Here is a 22460-nt window from a genome sequence, read left to right on the forward strand (position 1 = left end):
TCCGTGTGCCTGCCCAGCCATTTACTGCACACCCCCACTCCCCCAGGGCTGAGGGGCCAGGAGAAGTTCCAGAGAAAGGGGTCTGGGTGGCCCCAGGATAAACCAGTCCCCGTCAAGCTGACAGCCCGGGAAGCTGGTTAAGTGACAACAGGCCCCCAGGAGCCCGTAATTAACGCTGCCTGTAAGTAGGCCAGGCACTCAGCTTCTCCCGAGCACTGTGCGTCCCCAGTGAGGGTTTTCTGGAGAGCTGACACAGAAGAAAAGTCTCGAGAACTCGGTTTCTGTACGCCCACGGCGCGGTCATCTGAGGTGATCCCCCAGGGGAGCACCGGGGCCCTGGGCTGATTCCAATGCCAGCCCCAACAGCCAGCGCATCTGGGCTCGGTTGAGAGGCTGAGTCTGAAAGCTCTCCTGGGACAGAGCGGAGGCTTGGCGGGGTGGGGGGGCGGGGGCGGGGAAAAGAGGCACAGGCCGGAAATAAGAGCAACTTTTCCATCTGCGCCTCAGAAGCCTCTTGACTTCACGTAGCCACTCTTCTTCTGGCTCCGTTAGTGCACCATGGGGAAACCACGCACACCCCCACAAGCCCCTCAGTCCTCCGAGTTCCAGCCCCTCTGCCACGGCTTCCTCGCCCCCTCCTCACACCCGCCAGGTCCCACCCGGGGCCTAAGGGAAGCAGGGTCTGCAGGCATCTGTCCTTGTTCATGCCCGCCCCGCCCCCAAATCAAGCTGCTAACACGCACTCTGGGTGTTGCCGTGGGGAGACCCAAGTGACATCATCTGATGGGGTCCCGATTTCGGACATGGAGACCCCACAGGCCCACAGTGCCACAGCTCCCCATCAGCCTTAAATGGGAGTGCTGATTCCCAAAGAAATGTGAGCTACTGACCCATCACACACCCGAGCATGGGGCTCATGACATATTTTTTTTATTGTTGTTTAGTCACTAAGTCGTGTCTGACTCTGCAACCCCATGGACTGCAGCCTGCCAGCCTCTTCTATGAGATTCTCCAGGCAAGAATACCGGAGTGGGCTGCCCTTTCCTCCTCCAGGGGGTCTTCCCCACCCAGGGACTGAAACTGCACCTCCTGCACTGCAGGTGGATTCTTTACCGATGAACCACCAGGGAAAGGGAGGCTTAAAACCTTACTGTTTTTCATCCTCCCAACTCGGATTACTTAACTTCCTTCAGCACTTTTGTATTTAAACTTGCTCCGTATCACGGGTTTTAGCCAATCAGCTCTAGCCTTCATCACATAAAATTGTTATTCAGAGGACTTCCCTGGCAGTCCAGTGTGTAAGACTCCGAGCTCCCCATGCAGTGGGCCCAGGTTCAGTCCCTGGTCAGGAAACTGTTGCATCCCACATGTTGCAGCTATGAGTTCACGTGTGGCAACTAAAGATCCCGCATGCAGCAAGGAAGACCAAAGATCCCAGGAGCCACAACTAAGACTCAGTGCAGCTAAAAAAAAAAGTTATTTAGTCAACAAACAGTAAGAGAACAGAGGTGACTGAAGTTCTGGTCTCATGGAGCTGAAGGTTTGGTGAGGAAACAGACCATGTGGTGGAAGCTAACCACGCTGTACCAGGAGGTGTAAATGGCGTGTAAGGAAGGGGAGGGGGTCAGCGTGGTGCAGAGTGATGTAACGGTCGGGAGGAAGAGCCCTGCAGAAGCCTGGGTCCAGCCAGGAGCCCGTGTTGCTGGAGCTGGTGCCAGGCCCAGGGCTGGGTCAGGGTTAGGGCGAGGTGGGGATGGGGAGACATGGGAGGGGAGGGGACGGGCCTGTCCCCCGGGTTCCAGGGCAAAGGGGATGTTATCAGAGGAATCTGCCACATACGTAGTAGAAACACAAAATCCCATCAAGTCCACATTCCAAAAACACGAGCATTTCATTGCCCTCAGAGCTCACCCCAGAGGACCACGCCCCAGGGCCTCGAGGAACCCACCCTGACCCAGGCCACTCACTGCTGCCGTTCCGGCTCTCACACCTGTCTCCCCTCCAGACCTGCTCTGCTCTGGTCTCCTTCCTGCTCCTCCTCGGCTCCGCAACCCTCACTGCCGGCCCCGTCACTCTCCCTCTTCTCACCGCGCCCCTGGGGCTCAGGCCATCTCCCCCCACGGCCTCCCTGCACGGAACACAGCCTGCACCCACCCTCCACACACACACACCCCCATCCATCCACTCGCCACACACTGCACACGCACACCACTCACACACCCCCCACCACACACACACCGCACACGCACACACCACTCACACACCCCCCACCACACACCCCCCACACACCACCACCCCATCCTCCACATCAGCACACATTGCAACAACACCCAACCACACCAAACTAACCCTCCCCACCACACACCTCACCACCCATCCATCCATTGCCACATATTAACACCTGGCAACGCACACACCACTCACACACCCACACACACACCACACCATCATTACCGCCACTTGCCAACAAGCACTCGCACACCGCACCATCCACACCCACACAACACAGCCACACACACCATCCATCCCTTGCCACCCCACTCGCAGCACGCACACCCACTCACACACTCACCATCACCTCACAACACACGACAACCCCATCCCATCCACTTGCCACAACACTGCCAACACACACCTGAACCCCACTCACACACCCCAACCACACCACACACACCCATCACCCATCCACTCAGCACCATTGCACACACCCGACTACACACACCCCCCACCACACACCCCATCCTCCACTTGCACAGCACGCCACACCCGCACCACTCACACACCACCCACCAACAGCGACATCCCATCATCCACTTGCCCAACACTGCACACCACACCCACTCACACACCCACACAACAACACCTCACACCCCCCACACACCATACACACCACCCCCATCCCAACCACTCGCCACACCCTGCACACACACACCCACTCACACTCCACCACACACACACACACCCATCCCATCACTCAGCACCCACACTAATACACACACACATCCCACCACACCCACACCACTCCCACACACATTTTTCCATCACACCGTACCACACGCACACACCATACCACACTCACACACCCCACCACACACACACACCCCCATCCATCCACTCAGCACACACTAATCACACACATCCCCACCACACACACACACACCCATCCATCCACTCAGCACACACTCCCACAGACACACACCACTCACTCACACTCCCACTCCACCACATACACCCATCCATCCACTCACCACACCACTCACACATCTCCACACACATGTATGCACACCACTTATTCACACACACATCCCACAACACACACACAGGGCTCATACATCCCCACACACATGTATACCCATCTGTTCACGTATCACACATACACATTGCCCCCCCCCACACCACACCACTCACACATCTCCGCACACATGCACACATACCACTTATTCACACACACACAGGGGCTCGGTCAGCTCCTGGCCCACTGATCCATGAGCTGAGGGTGTGTGTGGGGCGCGTGAGGCCGTCCCCAGGCCACCTCTCCTCCCTGCTGTCCTCTGTAACTCACACCACTGTCGCCGTCTTGTAACACTACCGAGAGCCTTCCAGGCCCACGTGTAGGACAGACCTGCTCTGTGCCAAACCACTGAACCCCTGGTGTCTGCTAGAATTAGGTTCAGCTGCAAGTAACAAAGAGCTCCAAAACAAAACAAAAAACCCACCTGGGCTTAACAAAACTGGAGTTTCATTTCTTTCTGGTGTAAGAGAAGTTTGGAGGTGGCTGGGCCACAGTGTGCGGGGACTGACTGAGTGTGGGATCTTCGATGGCTTTGCTGCTCTGTTGTGCTCCACAGGTGCCTCTTCTCGGGACCACCTGGTGGCCCAGGATGGCTGCCAGAGGCCAGCCATTGCATCTCACCTCCAGGCAACCACTTCCTCCCTTCGCCACTTCAGTATGCATCCCTGCGTTGTCTGAGGATGCCAGGCCCCCTCAGTGTGAGTCAGGAAGGCAGCTGCAAACTGCCCTCTTAAGTTTCAAAAGCAAAAATTTGAGACAGATTCAGACGCAAACACAGAGCTTCCCAGTAACATCCCTGAACGCAAGGCCGACCAGTTCTCTCTACCTTTGGATTCCTGAACCTGCTATTTTGGGAATGGTCCTGAGGTCTACAATGAAATGAAGAAGACACCAAATGCTCGTGAGCATGTGGAGCAACAGGAACTCTCAGTCACTCACGACGGGAGCACAAGATGGTGTGACCGATTCGGAGGACAGCCTGACAAGTTTCTTACAAAACGAAACATACTCTTACCGTACCGCTCAGCAACCACACTGCTTGCTGTTTATCCAGATGAACTCAGAAACTGCACATGAATGAAGCTGCAGCTTTATTCATAACTGTTAAAAGCTATGACACACCAAAGCCACCAAAATGTCCTTCAATAGGCGAATAAACTACATCCAGACAATGGAAACCCATTGAGCAATAAACAATCAAGTCATGAAAAGACATGGAAAAACGTCCAATGGATATTGCTACGAGAAAGAAGCCAGTCTGAAAAGGCTACATGCTGTATGATTCCAACTATATGATATTCTGCAAAAGGCAAACTATAGAGATGGTAAAAAGATCACGGGTTACCAGGGGTAGGGAGGGAGGGAGGAGCACAGAGAATTTTTAGATTGAAACTATTCTATCTGATGGGTCTTCCCCAGTGGTGCTAGTGGTAAAGAACCCACCTGCCAGTGCAGGAGACATGGGCTTGATCCCTGGGACAGGATGATCCCCTGGAAGAGGATATGGCAGCCCACTCTAGTATTCTTGCCTGCAGAATTCCAAGGACAGAGGATCCTGGTGGGCTGGAGCACATAAGGTTGCACAGAGTCAGACACGACTGAAGCACGCACCCCGTGCGGCAGAGACGTGGCCGGATGGACACACACCATATGCTGTGCGGCAGAGTGCAGACCTCAGTTCACACCGTGAGCTTCCATTCATAATAATGGCTCAGCAGAGACGTCCCTGGTGGTCCAGGGCTAAGACTCCGTGCTCCCAATGCAAGCAGATTCTTCACCGTCTGAGCCACCAGGGAAGCCTACTGAGCCAAATAAATAAATAAAATTTTTTTAAGTTCTCTCATTTATTAAAAAAAAAAAACAATGGATCAGTAATGGATCAAATTATACTGCACTAATGCAAGATGTTACTAAAAGAAACTGGGGTGGGGGAATAGAGGGGAACTCTGTACTTTCCCATCAATTTTTCTGTAAGCCTAAAACTACTCTTAGGGCTTCCCAGATGGCTCAGTGGTAAAGAATCTGCCTGCAATGCAGGAAATGTGGGTTTGATCCCTGGGTCAGGAAGATCTCCTGCAGGAGGGCATGGCAACCCACTCCAGTACTCTTGCCTGGAAAATCCCATGGACAGAGGAGCCTGGCGGGCTACAGTCCATGGGGCTGCAAAAGAGCTGGATGTGACTTAGCAACTGAACAACAACTACTCTAAAAAAATAAACAACACAAAGAGCTCTAAGAAAACAAAACCAAGAGAGGAAAAGGTCTCCCCACACAGCACCTTGAACAGTACAGCTCTATGGTCTGAGGGATGGCGGTGTGTTCTGGATTGGGGCCCCACTGGGAACCTAATACAGTGCTTCCTGGACTTGTCTCCCGAATTTGGAATCAGGGAGCAGCTTCAAAAGTTGTTGCTGCCTGTGTCCCACCCCCAGTGACTATGGTTTAATTAGCATGGGTGTGGCTTGGGCCGTAGAATTTTTAAGAATTCCCAAGTGATTCTAATACCAGCCAAGTTCAGCAAACACTGAGCTAAGAAGAGCCGTGGCACTGTGGGGCCCATCCTCACCTGCTCTGGCAGATAGTGTGGGTGGGGTAGGGGAGGAATCAAGGGAAGGAAGCCCCAGCTCCACATCACACCCAGGGTTTCCATCTTTGCACCCAAGCCAGCTGCCTGTGGCATCATCTAGGGAGGTTTTAAGGTACCTGCGCCCAGGCTGCATCCAGACCAGTACTGGAGGACCGGACCTTGGCCCCATACTTAGTAAAGCTCAGGCACAGCTAAGAACTGCAGCAGCCAGAATCAACCCGGAAGATGCTGGCTGAGTGAGGGCAGAGCACACGTGCACTGCGGCCCCCACGGGGCCAGCGGACCCCGTGTCCCGACGCTGGAGGGGCAGACAGGCAGCCTCTTCAACCACTGACCGCGTGGGATGGGAGGAGCTGGTGGGAGGGGATGCAGATGTCCGCTGTGGGCAACATACATGGTCCCTGAGACGCATCCACCCATTCAATGGGTCTAGTCCATGTCCAGCTGTGTGCTCGGCTCTCAGACCTGCCAGGAACGCAAGCGAAGGCTAAAACAAAAGCAAGCGGAGACGTGGTCCCTGAGCTCTGGGGCTCACAGCTCACTGGGAGAGATGACATGAATCAAACAATCCGCGCATCAGCTATAAGCAGGGCCACGAAGGCTGGGAAAGGAGCGTGAGAGCAGAGGAGGGGCGGTGGGGGCGGGGGCAGCACAGACCGCCCTAAAGAGGCAATGTCAGCAGGCAGTGTCAGAGAGGAAGGGTGGAAAACGCAGAAGCCACGGAACTGCTGGGAGGTGGGAAGGGAGATCTGGGCAGAGAAACCGACATGTGCAAAGGCCCTGTAGCAGGAGGACAAATGGGGAGAGAGAAGGGCAGTGAGGCTGGAGCACAGGCGGTGAGACAGAGAAAAAGATAAAATGAGCTGGATCGGGGGTCAGGCTAACCACACAGGAGACTGTGCACTTCATACGAAGACTGTGAAGCTCAGTCTTTCTAGCCCCCTGAAAGTGAAAGTGTTAGTCACTCAGTCGAGTCTGACTCTTTGTGACCCCATGGACTGTAGCTCGCCAGGCTCCCCTGTCCATGGAGTCCTCCAGGTAAGAATACTGGCGTGAGGTGCCATTCCCTTCTCCAGGGGATCCTCCTGACTCAGGGATCAAAGCTGGGTCTCCCACATTGCGGGAAGATTCTTTACCATCCGTGCCCCCAGGAAGCCCCTTTAAGCCCCCTGACTACCTGTAAAATGGGAATATGACAGGATCTACTTGTTGGATGGTTGTGGTGATTGAATGATAGGCAGAGCCCGGGGCTCAGGGGCTGGCATGAGCTCTCTAGAAAAGTCAGCTCTTATTCTTAATGAAATCACGTTTATCATCACAGCAGACAATAATACGTTTCAAAAATGAGGCTCAGTTATGAAGCTGAATTACTGTTATTGCTGCATTCCAACTGGGGACTCTGGAGGGGCTGTGCTGAGCCAATGACAGTTTCAAGGGAGCCGGGGAGTGGGGGGCGGGTCTCCTGGGTGGTCCTCAAAGTGTCTTCCTGCCCATTTGGGTCTACATGACACTCGTGCGGCACCATCAGGGTCAGGATGGAGATTGAGTGCAGCTGGGCCCGCAGAACTGGGTCCCTAGGGCCTTCCCTGGTGGGCCAGCGGTTAAGACTTCACCTTCGAATACAGGGAGGTATGGGTTCAGTCCCTGGTCGGTGAGCTAAGATGACACATGCCTCCTGGCTAAAAAAACAAATCCTAAAACAGAAGCAATATTGTAGCAAATTGAATAAAACTTAAAAAAAAAAATCCACATAAAAAAAAAGTCTTTAAGAAAGAACTGGCTCCTGGACTGTCTCTCTGGGCCTGGGGACAGGGGCAGCTGCCCTGAGAAGTTCAGGAGTAAACGGCACCCACATACCAACACAGAGTGGGCCCTGGACCCCGTACAGAAGTGCTCCCCACCTGTGTGTGACCCACAAGCAACAAGGCTGTGGGGAGACCCAAGCGGCAGCTGTCCGCAGGCCGGGCCTCCACTCAGCTCCAGGAGGCTCTGAAAGGACTGCTTCCCCCGCCCCCCGCCAGCCCCACACCTGGAGACTGCCCGGCCCACTGTGGTAGGCGGAGCAGGTGAAGTGGGGACAACTCATAAGGCAGCGAAGAGCAGACAGTGTCAACCGGATCTAGAGACCGAGAAGTTTTTGATTGCTTAAAAACCATGTGAGAAAACAGAAAAAAGAGAAACAAAACCCAGCCATCTGAGAATAGGGTGAGAGATAAATGGCCAAAATAAAACACTACAGAAATTAAGAGGAAGTACAGAGAGTATTTAGAACATTCGTGCTGCTTAGTTCCTTCGGTTTATCTAATGATCGCTGATTCATAAAGAAATACATTAAAAATGTATTTATTTTGGTTGTGCTGCACGGCATGTGGGATCTTAGTTCCTCACCACGGACTGAACGCCTGCATTGGCAGCTCGGAGTCTCAACCACTGGGTGGCCAGGGAACTTCCTATATTTGGTTTTGATACTAGCTATCATTCTGAAAGGCCACTGTGTACCAGGTGCTTCACATGTGCTTCACTTACTGTTTAGCCGCTAAGTTGTATCTTTGCGACCCCATGGACTGCAGCACGCCAGGCTTCCCTGTCCTTTACTATCTCCTGGAATTTGCTCAAATTCATGTTCATTAAGTTGGTGATGCCATCCAGCCATCTCATCCTCTGTCGTCCCCTTCTCCTCCTGCCTTCAGTCTTTCCCAGCATCAGGATCTTTTCCAATGAGTTGGCTCTTTGCATCAGGTGGCCACAGTATTGGAGCTTCAGCTTCAGCATCAGCTCTTCCAGTGCTGACTTCCTTTAGGGCTGACTTCCTTTAGGAGTGACTGCTTTCATCTCCTTGCAGTCCAGGGGTCCCTCAAGTGTCTTCTCCAGCACCACACTGCTAACACTGAGAAGAACGCTCAGTGCTCAGCACCTGCCCCTCAGGTGAGAACCTGGTACCTGACTGCCGAACTCCACCTGGGTCCTAAGGCAGCCCGGACCTGCTGCATGGTTTTCCCCACCCAAAGCCCAAAGAAGGATATACAAAGGGGAGCCCAAAGAAGATATACAGATGGCAGCTGAGGCAATGCAAAGATCATCATGCTACAGGGAAATGCAAATTAAACTGCAATGAGCTACCACTACATACCTCTTAAAAAGACTGACTGCACCAAGTGGTGGGAAAGACGTGGAGCAACTGGAGCATGGCTGGGGGGAAACTGTACGGCAACTTTAGAGAAAAATAGGGCAGCACTGTCTTAACAGCCTAAACACACATCTACCATATGACCCAGCCTATTCACACAGAGATGTTCACCCTAAGGGTCCACACACAGGCTTACATAAGAACGTTTATGTCGACTTTATTTTAATAGCTCCCAAACTGAAAGCCTGGAGAAGGCACTGGCACCCCACTCCAGTGTTCTTGCCGGGAGAATCCCAGGGACGGCGGAGCCTGGTGGGCTGCCGTCTATGGGGTCGCACAGAGTCGGACACGACTGAAGCGACCCGGCAGCCGCAGCAAACTGAAAGCAACCAGTATGTCCAATGAGCGGTGCCTAGATGAACACGCTGTGGGACTGCCCCACAAAGGAGCACCACAGAGCTAGCGACTGGAACCAACTACTGATACACACAACGGCGCTGGTGAACTTCAAAGTAACTGAAAGAAGCAAGACAAAAACACCAGTACCTACTGCATGGTCCCATTTATGCAAAACTATGGAAAATGCCTGGAGAATCCCATGGACAGAGGAGCCTGGTGGGCTATGGTCCATGGGTCGCAGAGAGTCGGACACGATGGAAGCGACTTAGCACGCGTGCAGGCGTAGGAAATGCAAGCTAATCTGGAGTGACAGAAAGTAGATTGATAGTTTCCCAGGTATAAAAGGGGAGAGGGATGGATTAATGACAAAGAGGCACCAGAAAGCTTGAGAGCCCGGGACAACGGACATTATTATTTTGATCATGGTCAGAGTTTTATGGGTCTATGTTTGTGTTTTGTGTGTAAGTGGTACATGCTGAATGCATACAGGTTAAGGTATGTAAATTATGCCTCAACAAAACTGTCTTTAAAAAGATGAGTTAAAATGTAAATTTAAGTGTTGATGTTTTCTTTTCACACCTGGGGTGGGGGTTGTTTCATCTCCCTCCACTCTGGAGAGGACCCTGTCTGGCTCCTTCTCATGCCCAGGGCGGGGGGCAGCTGTTTCACCTCCCTCCACTCTGGAGAAGACCCTGCCTGACTTGTGCCGTGTGGCCTGTGGCCTCTCCTGACATCCGGGAGACAATGGGGATGAGTTACAAGAGTAACTCTCCACGGGAGGCAACTGCAGATAAATGTCAACGTGACAGAAGAAAGATGGTGTAAATAAACCCGTAAATACAAGCACACACACTAAGTGGATTGTGCATTAATCCCGCTCCTGAAAATCATTACAAAAAGCTGTTGATTATGAGGAGAGGAGAGGGCTGTGGGGAATGGGTGGAGAGCTGGCGTTCGCTTTTCAAATACCTTTCTCTTGTCCTATTTGAATGTTCTGCGCTTGATGCGTAGAGCACTTCTGAGAAAATAAAAACAGGTTTCGTGGCTACTGAGATTATTGGTCATCTTTTGGCATTATTCTTTTTTTTTTTTTAATCATTTATTTAGCTGAACTGGATCTTAGTTACAGCACTCGGAGTCTTCTGATCTTCATCGGGGCATTTGAAATCTTTAGTGGCGGCATGTGAACTCTTAGTTGGGGCATGTGGGACCTAGTTACTCGACCAGGGATTGAACCCAGGACTCCCTGTATTGGGAGTGCTGCGGAGTCTTAGCCGCTGGACCACCAGGGAAGTCCCTGTTATTTTTCTTATAAGAAGTAATCCTATAGATATTATCTGGGAGGCAGGAAGGAAGGAGGGTTGAAAAGGAGGAAGGAGAGAGGATGCAAGCAATGACAGAAGAGAAAGTCACCCACAAAATGGGGCACGTCCAAGAGAGCCCCAAACTTGCAGTGACTACGATCCTGGAGCTCTGGGGACAAAGGGAAAACGTGTGAAGATCAAGGGAGGCAGGACAAAGCTTCCAAAGACACTGCTCATGAAAACAAAACAAGTTTGTTCTGAAAGCTAAATGTCACACCCACTTAAAAAAATATCCAGAGAATGTCCCGGCCAGGGTCGCTTTATCTTGATATATTCTCTCCCTCCTACGCAGCTATCACAGAAGCTGGCAGGGAATGGAATGAGTAGGTCAGAACGAACCACACTGTCTTGAAAACTAATGGGAAAGAAGCTACACGTGGTTTATTTCTTGTCCAGTGTTTTGATCTCACTGACAGAGCTCCTCTTCTCCGGGCACTGCTGCCTACTCAGTGTGATTTGCCCTGGGTTACTGGCCAGTGCTACATGGGCACGGCTGAAGCATGTTTGTTAAAGAAACATGAGGTCATTTCTCACCAAGCAATTAGTTGCACAAGAACATGTTTGCTTTCAAAATCAAACTCTGCCATTAAAAAAAAAAAACTGTTAGTGTTAATAAACGAGTTCAGCAAGGTTGCAGGATATAAGGTCAATACAGAAATACTCTGTTGTATTTCTACACACCAGCAAGGAATGATCTGAAAAGAAAATGAAGAAAAAAGTCCCACTTATGATAATATCAAAAAGAAGAAAATAGTAGGTATAAATTTAACAAAAAAGTGCAAGACTTGTATACCAAAAACTACAACACAATCTTAAAAAGAAATGAAAAAAGATCTAAAGAAATGGAGAGATAGCCCATGTTCATAGACTCAATATTATTAAGATGGTAGTAACTCTCAGTCATTTATAGATTCAACACAATCACTATGGAAAACCCAGCTGTCATTTTTGGCAGAGGCTGATTAGCTAATCCTAAAATTAATACGGAAATACAAGTGACCCAGAATAGCTAAAATGATTTTGAAAAGAGTGAAACTGGAGAACTCACACTTCCCAATTTCAAAACTGACTACAAGCTATGAAGGAGGAGAAGGGGACGACAGAGGATGAAGTGGTTGCATGGCATCACCTACTCAATGGACATGAGTTTGAGCAAGCTCCAGGAGTTGGTGACGGACAGGGAAGCCTGGCATGCTGCAGTCCACGGGGTCACAAAGAGTCAGACGTGACTGAGCAACTGAACTGATGATAATCAAGAATTTGTGGCACTGGCATTAGGACTAGAACTCTCAATTCTATGTATGTATCGATGGACTAGAACTGAGAGTCCAGAAATAGACTCACATATCCATGGTCAACTGATTTACTGATTTTCAACAAGGGTGCCCAGATAACTCACTGTGGGAAAGCACAGTCTTTCAATAAATGATCCTGGGACAAGAGCATCTCCACATGAAAAAGACTGAAGCTGGATCCCTATCTCACACTGTATACAAAAATCAACTCAAAATGGATCAAAGGCCTAAACGGAAAGGCTACAGCTACAGAATTCTCAGAGTAAAACATAAGAGGACACCTTCATGACCTTAGACAAAGCAATGGTATCTTGTTTGACATCAAAAGCACAGGCAACAATAGAAAACAGAGCTAAATTAGATTTTACCAAAATTAAAAACTTTTGTGCATCAAAGGCCACCACCAAAACAGTAAAAAGATAACCCACAAGATGGGAGAAAATATTTGCAAATCACATATCTTTTAAGTGAAAGTGAAAGTTGCTGTCGTGTCTGACTCTGCAATGCTATGGACTATACAGTCCATGGAATTCTCCAAGCCAGAATTCTGGAGAGGGTTGCCTTTCCCTCTCCAGGGGATCTTCTCAACCCAGGGATCGAACCCAATTCTCCTGCATTGCAGGCAGATTCCTTACCAGCTGAGCCACTGGGGAAGCGCAAGAATACTGGAGTGGGTAGCCTATCTCTTCTCCAGTGGATCCTCCCAACCCAGGAACTGAACCCAGGTCTCCCACATTGCAGGAGTATTCTTTTACCAGCTGAGCTACCAGGGAGGGATCTAGTATCCAGCGTATATAAAGAACTCTTGCAACTCAACAGAAAAATGCAAACAATCCAGTCAAAAAACGAGTGAAGCATCTGAATAGACACCTCCTCTAAGAAGATACACAAACGGGCAACAAGTATAAGAACAGGTGCTGCACGTCCTTAGTCATCAGAGAAAGGCAAGGCCAAACCACAGTGAGGTATCACTTCATGCCCACTAGTATGACGCCTACCAAGAGATGGACAATAACAGATGTTGGCAAGGATGTGAAGAAACTGGAACCCTCATACATTGCTGGTGGGAAAGTAAAATGATGCAGCCCCTTAGGAAAATGGTTTTGCAGTCCTTCAAAAAGTTAACCAGAGTCACCCTATTACCCAGCAATTCCACTAGTAAGCATATACCGGGGAGAACGAAAAACATATGTCCCCAAACACCTGTGTGGGAATGTTCATGTGTGCTTAGTCGCTCAGGCGTGTCCGACCCTCTGCAATCCCATGGACTGTAGCCTGCCAGGCTCCTCTGTCCACGGGATTTTTCAGGCAAGAATACTGGAGTGGGTTGCCATTTCCTCCTTCAGGGGATCTTCCCGACCCAGGGATCGAACTGCATCTCCTGTGCCTCCTGCATTGCAGGCAGATTCTTTACCCGTCACAGTAGCATTATTCATAGTGGCCTCAAAGTGGAAATACCCCAATAGTCCATCAACTGATGAATGGATAAAATGCGGTATATCCATAAAATGGAATATTATTCATCCGTCAAAGGAATAAAGTACTACTACATGCTACAACATGCATGAACCTTGAAAGCAACATGCCAAGTAAAAGAAGCAGGCACAAAAGGTCCCATATTATATCATTTCATGTATATGAACTGTCTGGAATAAGCAAGCCCATTGGGACAGAACACATATTCGGGGTTGCCAGGGGAGTGGGACGGGACTACTGATGTAAGAGGCTTCTTCCGGGGGGTGATGAAAATGTTCTGGAATTAGACAGTGGTGGTAGTTGAACAGCTCTGAATCATACTGAATCATACACTTTAAAAGGGTGAATTATATGGCACATGAATTGTATCTAAATAACAACAATGGCAACAACCATCTGTCCTGGTCTTGCCAAATGTTAATAAAGCTTCACGATGCCTGCAACGGCCCCCACTGTCCTCCAAGAGATGGCCCCAAATGTCCAGTCTTCTCTTCTACTCGGCCCACTCTCCCCACTTCCTCGTCTTCATGCCTGCTGCTCCCAGCTTGCCCTGCATCTCTCCACAGCCAGGGCTATGCCCAGGGCTGCAAATAGTAGAACTATGTTCCACCTTCAGTAGAATAGAGTCTGCAGATGGGCTCACAGTGGGGGTTATCTGGGTTTCATTTTTTAACTGAATTTGTAACCAGCAGGAGACTGCACATACACACGCGTGTTCTGGCTACAATAGATTCTGTTGGCTGTCAATCTAGGTGCCAGGCTTCCCTTTGTCCCTAGAAGGGAACTCCGGTTTCACCTTGTGTCTGCTCCGGGAAAGCGGGCCCGCCCCCAGCAGAGGAACTATGCATGCCATTCGTCTTCGTAGGTAGTGGCCAGGGGTGGCTACTGGGGCTCTGAGTCACAGCAACAGGCTCTGGCTCTATTAGCAGAAAACAGTTTTATTATACGTCAGAAACCAACTGACCTTAAAGTTCACGAAGCTTAAGCTCCAGACACCTCACCTGCATGGCCCTGTGAGTGTTCTAGGTTAGGCAGGGAAGCCGAGCTGCAGTCAGCAGGTGAACACGAACAGTTCTGAAAAATATCCTATAAAGAGACTGAGCGCAAAAGGCCCTGAGACTCCCAGGATTTAGTATTTATCCAGTACAATTTCTTGACTCATTCTCAGTAAACACTCACTTCCATATTTAATTTTCCATGTAATGAATTAGATGCTTCAGCTGTCAGAATTGCAGACAAAGATTTTAAAGCAGCTGTTAGAAGTATGCTCAAGGTGGTAAATGAAAATACGCTTATATCGAGTGAACAAATAAGAAATCCCAGTAAAGAAACAGAAACTATTAAAAAAGAAACAATAAAGAACTAAATGGAAATCCCAAAACTAAAAATCCAAATATTTGCAAGGAGGTCGGAAAAAAATGAATCTGCTGTACTCTACTCTGGAGGTGCAGGATTCATGAGGTTGAAAATTCTTCAGACCTAGTCCATGTTCAAAGGGTACCAGTAGTTAGAATACAGGAAAAGGGTCCTCTAAAGCCTGTGATCCAGTTCTGTGTAATGAAACAAAATGGAAAGGATGTCCTGACAAAAAGAGAGAAAAAGTACAAGAAGCAATGACCTCTTATCACCCTGTCCTTTCTGCCTTGAATACTGCTGTCTTGTGAGAACATGATGATGCTTGGAGCAAAGCAGTCATTTTGCAACTTTTGACGGGGAGTGGTGGGAAGCGGGACACAAGCTAAGCCAGAGCCCTGAGCGCATAAATCTGTTGAACATACTATGGAACAACCTGTGTCTGGATTTCCTGTCATGTGAGATGATAACTGCTCTTAACTGGACACCTGTTACTTAGTCTGAGTACATCCCAACTAAGACACAGCTTCTCTTGAAAATGGAGAGATGTGGCAACGCGGTCCCTGCCAGCCTCCTTAGAGAGGGCAGGAGCTCTCTAGTTACTGATCGCACTTGGTCCCCACTGCAACAAAGTTTGCAATCCCTGCCCTACACACCTGCTGAGAGATGGATCCATCAACTGCTCCCGCTTCTACAAAGCACTTCCCGATTCCCGCCTCCTCCACCCCAACCCCATCCAGCTAGAAGTAATTTCCCCACAGTTCAATCTCTCCCTCCTTTCTGTCTCCTATTGTAATTGGACATTTAATCCCCTCCCACTTGACTGTCAGCCCTCTGAGGGCAGGAACCATGCCTTATTCATCCCTGTATCTCCTGCTCTCTGGTGAAGTCCCTGAATATATATGGGAAGCACTCAAGGTTTGCTGAATAAATGAATAAACACTCCTACCACTAAGAATGTCAGTGTTCCAGAATATCCCACTCTCCAAGTTCATCAGGTGATGTGCGTTGCTTCTCAATCTAGGAAGACGATTCCCACCTTATTCCAACCCTCTAGCGAATTCTGGGCTCTCAGCCCTCAGTCCTAGTCACCTGGGGCACACCTATGACAGTCACCTCTGAAGCCTGGATCCCAGCTCCTTCCAGAGGCCCGGACTTGTCCCTTACTCAGGAAGCATGCGGGGATAAAGACAATTGTGTAAGACCTTTCCCAGGATAATCTGGGGAGAACTTCTGGTCAACCACAAATTCCAGGAAAAAACAGAAATTTACACACATACAAATCCCCTCTGCTTTACAAGAGAAAGGCTAGGCAACTTGAAAGCTCACATCCCCACCACAGATCCAAAGACCCCGGAGGGCAGCACCCCCACAGGGGACAAGGACACTCAGCGCCCCTCAAGGTGCTGACGACTCTGAGAAGCACAACTTCCTTCTGCGTCGAGCCTGGGTCTAACTTAACCGTACAAATGCTGCCTGAACTGGCAGCTGATTTTCAGTTCCAGCTCTTGGTAGATTCTTTCCTGGCACCTGACTCTTGACTCTGTAATTGGCCTTTTGTTTTTCAAAATTATGTAAAAAACAGGTAACATAAAAATTACCATCTCAGGCATTCTCAAGTGCACAGTTCAGTAGTGTTAAGTACATTCACATTGTTCTGCAACCTTCATCACTACCCATTTGCAGAACTTTCTCATCCTCCCAAACTGAAATTCCATACCCAGGAAACACTAACCCTTCCATTCTCCCTCCCCCAGGCCCTGGCAACCACTGTTCTATTTTCTGTCTCTATGAATTTGACTACTCTAGGTACTTCACATCAGAGAAATCCCACAATATTTGTTCTTTTGTGTGTGACTGGTTTATTTCACTTAGCATAATGTCCTCCAGGCTCATCCATGTCGTAGCATGTGACAGAATCTCCTTCCTTTTTAAGGCTGATTAATACTCTGCTGCATGTATAGGCCACATTTTCTTATCCATGCATGTGGACGTTTGGGATTTGGGTCACTTCCTCCGCTGGGCTGTAGTGAGTAATGCTGCTGTGAACGTGCACGTTGTGTGTGCGTGCTTAGTCACCTCAGTTGTGTCCGATTCTTTGCAACCCCAAGGACTGTAGCCCACCAGGCCCCTCTGTCCAAGGGATTCTCCAGGCAAGAATACTGGAGTGAGTTGCCATGCCCTACTCCAGGGGATCTTCTTGACCCAGGGTTCAAACCCGTGTCTCTTCTGTCTCTGGCATGGGCAGGTGGGTTCTTTACCACTAGCGCCACCTGGAGAGTTCGCCACTGTGAACACGGTCGGGGGGGAGGGGGTGGCGGGGCTACTGATATCTACTCCAGTCCCTGTTTTCAGTTTTTTTGTGAATCAGACCTTTGCCCAAATCAATCAAGATCTTGACCTTGGGCATGGCATTCTGGGGGCCAGTCTCTATTCCAAGGGGAGGGAAAAAGACATCCCCCACACCACCCTTACACATGATGCCAGGAGAGCTGCTCTGCAGTGGAGGGGCCTCCAAGCTGAGCTGAGACTGGGACCGAGAAAGCCATCTTGGCCCCACCCCCTCCCAACGAGAGCGAATCAGGGACAATGTGGCCAAGCAACGGAGAGGAATGGAACGCCCCCTCTGCCTCCGTGTCTCTGAGGGGACACATACCACTGCACAGAGGAGAAAGAGTGGGACAAGGGAGGCCTCTGTTCCCCAAAAGGGCAGGCCAGCCGCAGAGGCGGCCCCAGGGGCGCAAAAGGGCAGCCGGGACTGCAGGGGCAGAGGTTATGTAAAGGCAGAGGAAGCTGAGACTGGCGCTATTCAGAGGACCTCAGTGAGAGGGGTCCCAGGCGTGGGGGTAGGGCGTTGGGGAGGGGGGAGCCGGAGGAGTCTGGAATGCTCTCATCTGACAGATGGCCCCTAGCTCAGCCAACTCCTCCAGGAGGGGAGGCAGAGAGGCAGAAATCCAAGGGGCTGGTGGCCGCTGGGGGTTGGGTGGGGTTGGGGGTGGTTAATGGCACATCGTGGGTCTATAACCTCAGCCTTCAGAGCTCACTGCTCCCATGTTTTAGTGGGAGTGTGGGTGGACTGCAGCTGGTGGGCAAGGACGCAGTCTGGACACCTGTGGGTCCCTCCCTCTGTCTGTCGTAAGCAACTTTCAATAGGTTACATGATATTTTTTGGTGCCAAACTGTCTAGGTTCAGGCACCAAATGATGACAGGCTGGGAAAGGTGCAGTCACTAAAGGGGAAATTAATTGCGTCTGTGCAACTCTGAACATCTTAGAAGTATAAAAACGACGAAGCATACACCTTACGTGTCAGGACCGAAACTCAAGGCTCTCCCCCCAGCCCCATCCAAACTTCGGGGCTCCGCCAACGCCCTGGGAACTGAGGAGGGCTGCTGCTTGGGGCTCAGCTTCGGGAACCACCCCCACCTTGGTGACTCCAACCCAGAGAGCTTCCCTGATTCGATGCAGAGGCTCCTGCAACCCTCCCAAGCAAACTGGCGCTCTCAGTAAGAAACTGGAGGCCAGCTGTCCCCATAAATCCAGAGAACCCCCCTTCCAGACTGTTCTGGGATCCTAAGGTTGTGAAGTCAGCCTGGACTTGGCCCCTGTGACGTGATTCTGAGGCCAGATAAGGTGGCAAGAAGCCTGTTGGCTCAGCTTTTTCCTAATGCTGGAGCCAGAGCCCGAGCAGGCCTGCTGTCTACATGTCCCCCAGTGATGCAACACCCCCACCAGCACCTGCCTGTGGGCTGGACTGGGGGCAGAGTCAGGGTGGGCGCTGAGCGCTGAACACTGGGTGGGGCTGCCGGCTTGGGCGCCCAGAGTGCAAGCTGCCACCCTGCACTTCTGTCAGGTACTAACCGGACTGACGAAAGAGCCCATCCAGGCTGAGGTCCCACAGGAGACCAAAGGCTCTTGAAGAAGTTTCTGGAGGCCATGTCAGCAGCTAAGAGGAGAAAAAAAAAACAAATTAGTTGGGTCATCACTATGGAGTAACAGCAGTAAACCTTTATTACACCATATTAAACAAGTCCCATTTAATCCTCACAAATCCACATGATAGAAGGATGCTGTCATTACTGCCACTGTGCAGATGATGAAACTAAGCTCAGAGAGCTGAAGCGACTGTCCCAGGGTCACAGCAAGTAAGGAGCAAAGCCAGGATCCAACCCCAGGTCTAGGTGACCTGACAGCTCCTGCTCCGGCCACCTCCCTGCGTGGGAGTCTTGTTCCTTTTGCCGCTCACTCCCTGAGGCCCCAGCCATGCCCCTCAGGGTAGGCAACCGTGCAGGGAAGAGAAAGAGCTCAGAAGCATTAACTACAGTAAGCTGGACAAGGTCAAGTTGGCTCCTCTTCGTGAGCCTCACACGGCTTCCAGGTCAGCGCCTTATCTCACAGGCATGGGTGACCTCTGACTCTGCAGAGACCTTTCAGGACTAGGGCTCCCATCCTCAAGGGCTGGGAGGTACTGCTGGCCGAGGGCCCTGAGCTGAGCCTAAGGAGAGTCCCTCACTCAAATCACTCAAGGTCACACACCAACACCCCCACCACCCCCCACCAGAGCAGTCTTCCTGATAACCGGCCAACGCAGGGGCTCCAAGGCCAGGACCCTTGCCTCAACTGGGACAACTCTAAAGAGTAATCCCCATTCCAGGGCCGTTGCCCCACTGCCCAGGACTAGCCGTGACCTCCCTTGCATTAGTTTTGCTCCTGGCTTCCCTCTCTGCCCCCATTTGCTGCCTCCTTCCCTCACAGGCAAAACTGTCTGCTTCCACAAGATCTAAGACACCAGAACTCTGCCTCCCGCTTCCTCTCCTAACTTCTTCATAGCTAAACACATGATCACTCCCCAACAAGAACGTGAATTCAGCGACAGCGTATGCTTCCAGGCTTTGGCCTCCAAGGCTCACCTGGGAAGTCCACTCTAGAACTCCGAGGATGAGCTTACAAAATTGGTGAGCACTAATGCTGAAGCCTGAGCTTCCCACGTGGCTCAGTCGGGAAAGAATCCACCTGCAGTGCAGGAGACTTGGGTTCAATTCCTGGGTTGGGAAGGTTCCCCTGGCAGATGGCACTCGTGTTCTTGCCTGGAGAATCCCATGGACAGAGGAGCTTGGTGGGCTACAGTCCATAGGGGTGCAAAGAGTCGGACACGACTGAACTGACTGAGCATGCACGCAAGGCTGAAGCCTACTCCCCCAGTGTCCACTGTTCACCCCGCCGAAGCCCCAGGAGTAGGGAAGCTGGCAGGCAGCAGGAACTGGTTCCCATGGGGACTCAGGAGGCCCTTCCGGAGATGTAGTTGAGGGAACAGGGTTGGAGACGTCTAACCCCCAACCCTTGTCTCTAGCATTAATCCCAGGTATGTGTGCGGGCCCCCAGCAGCTCTGTGGTCCTGCTCCCTTAGCTGTCTTTGCTTGGGGGTGGTCCCTTAACCCCTCATAGGCCAATTAGACTCCTCTTCCTGAGGGTTTATTTGGGCATAGAGAGAAGCCGAAGTCTGTCCTAGGGTTCTGACCTGTCTTCAGTGCGATTCCAGGTCCTGTGAGGCCCAGCACTATCCCTGCCCTTGGATCCCATGAACCACCCCTGCAGCTTCACAGGAGGCCCCCAGCACCTCCGGGGACCCCCACGGATTTGCGCTTCTCTGGAGTCCTCCCCAGCAGCGTGAAGCACAGGAGCCATGTCTACCTGGGATGTGTGTGCATGTCAATCACTCAGTCGTGTCCGACTCTTTGTGACCCTACGGACTGTAGCCTGCCAGGCTCCTCTGCCCATGGGGAAGTTCCAAGCGCCAAAAGAACCTAAACCTCGGAAGTGAAGCATCAGAGCCCATCCTAAGGCCTGCAGGGTGGTCACGTGAGGGGCAGATGTCAGCGCCCTGCTCCTTCTTTCCTTCCAGAGACAGAGATGTTGGGCGGGGTCTCCCCGAGAAGACGTCCCCAAGGCCAGGTGCACCCTTTGCATGGATCCGACTTCAGCTTTTGTTTCTCTTTCCTGAGGATGGAAAGCCTGACCTCTGGGTTCATTCCTTCCCGATGGTGTTCAGGCCCTGGGCAGAGCAGCAGGCTACGGGATTTCCCCACTCGGCCTTCACTCGGGACTGCTGAGCCCAGCTTACGGAGGGAGAGACGGAGACACGGAGCCGCTGTTAAATGACGGCCCATGTCACACAGTACCGGGTGGAGAAGCAGGGCTGGGGGTCCTCGGCTGCCGCACCCCTCCCCCCACAGGCGACAGAGGCTGGGGCAGGGACCAGGCGGGGCTTGGGCACGCCTCCATGCTGTGCCAGGGTCACACAAGGACCCTCTTTGGCCGGCATCGCAGACTGGCTCCGTGTCTGTCGTGTGCTATGCAAGAACAGAGAAGCTGCACGAACAGGACAAGGGAGAATGGCCACTGTGTCCCCTCTGTCGCCTGGGGCCTGGGGCAGCGGCAGGGAGGGGCAATGGGGAAGGACACCAGTGGGAAGGAGAGAGAGCTGGAAGGCTGTTTCTGGAAGGCAGCCAGTCTGCTGAGGCCGAGGAGTCCCAAGAACGATCCGCCCCGCATGGCGGCTCTAATTTACAGCTGGGGTCCAGGCTCCAACTGGCAGGAATGAGACCAGCTGGAGCTTGGGACCTGCTGTCCCCGGCAGAGATGGTCCAGAGTGGGGGCCAAGGCCTCATCCCCATGCCCTGCGTTCAGATCCCAGCAGCTGGTGCCGAGGCTTTCCCTGCTGGCCACTCCTCACTGTCTTTCTCCATGCGGAGGTTCTGAGCCTAGGGCAGAAAGCATGTCCCCCCAGGGCAAAATGTTCTGGCAGTGACCAGAAAGGAAGGGAGGGGAAGACAGAGCAGCTGTTCCAGGCTTTTCCAGCGGACCCACAACTCCACAGCGAGCACCCCAGCTCCAGATCCAGGAGGGCCCTCACACCTGCAATGTCGCTGCCCGTGGGATGAGGGCCCAGACCTGGGACCTGGACAGCCTGCACACAATGGGAGCACCTGGTGAGTGGGAATCACAGAGAGGCAACACCCTGCAAGGCACACGCTCTGGGGGGTCCTGGTGTGAGGCTACAGGCCGGGGCCTGCACCTTCCTGACTCCATCATCACAAGTCTCCCTCTTTCCTCCCGCCTCAGCGAGGACCAACCCAGCAGCCCCCAAGGGCAGGAGGAGGATGGGGGCCCAGCCCCGCCGGCCAGCAGCCCTTCCCTCAGTGTTGGGCCAGCTCGTTCTCGCCACCTAGCGGCAGCTGCGGTCCTCACCTGTAACAGCCACCGGAGCAGGGGCATGGGGTGGTCGCCTGTGGGCAGGTAGATGCTGCTCAGGAGGCCCTGGCGCAGGAAGGTGAGCTGCCGGGCTGGTGAGGAGCTGCGGGGGCAGAAGGACAGAGGGGGAGGTCAGGGAGGCGACCCTCCTCTGTGACCCTCTCAGTGAGGCTGAGCAGGGGCATCCGGATTTCAGCTTCCCCGGGACTAGAAGCAGTCACCGCTCTGGACAAAGACGCTCGGTGCAGGCAGCTGCTGGAACAGAAAACAACCCACAGCGCCATTTAGAATCATCTGCTGTCCACTAACACATCTCA

At 51.8% G+C, this 22460-nt stretch overlaps 1 protein-coding gene across 3 annotated transcripts in view; it reads right to left on the minus strand.

The window, feature by feature from the left end:
* Nucleotides 1-22460, minus strand: part of FAM178B (family with sequence similarity 178 member B) — a 104936-nt gene that overhangs the window by 55275 nt on the left and 27201 nt on the right. For all 3 annotated transcript variants that reach the window (XM_043467831.1, XM_043467830.1, XM_043467832.1), the window contains 2 exons: nt 22141-22246; nt 18754-18838 (listed from right to left, as the gene is read on the minus strand). In XM_043467831.1, coding sequence (XP_043323766.1) covers nt 18754-18838; nt 22141-22246 — 191 coding nt within the window. The remainder of the gene's footprint in view (nt 1-18753; nt 18839-22140; nt 22247-22460) is intronic.

Source organism: Cervus canadensis, chromosome 5 (genome assembly GCF_019320065.1).
Source record: "Cervus canadensis isolate Bull #8, Minnesota chromosome 5, ASM1932006v1, whole genome shotgun sequence".
NCBI lineage: Eukaryota > Metazoa > Chordata > Mammalia > Artiodactyla > Cervidae > Cervus > Cervus canadensis.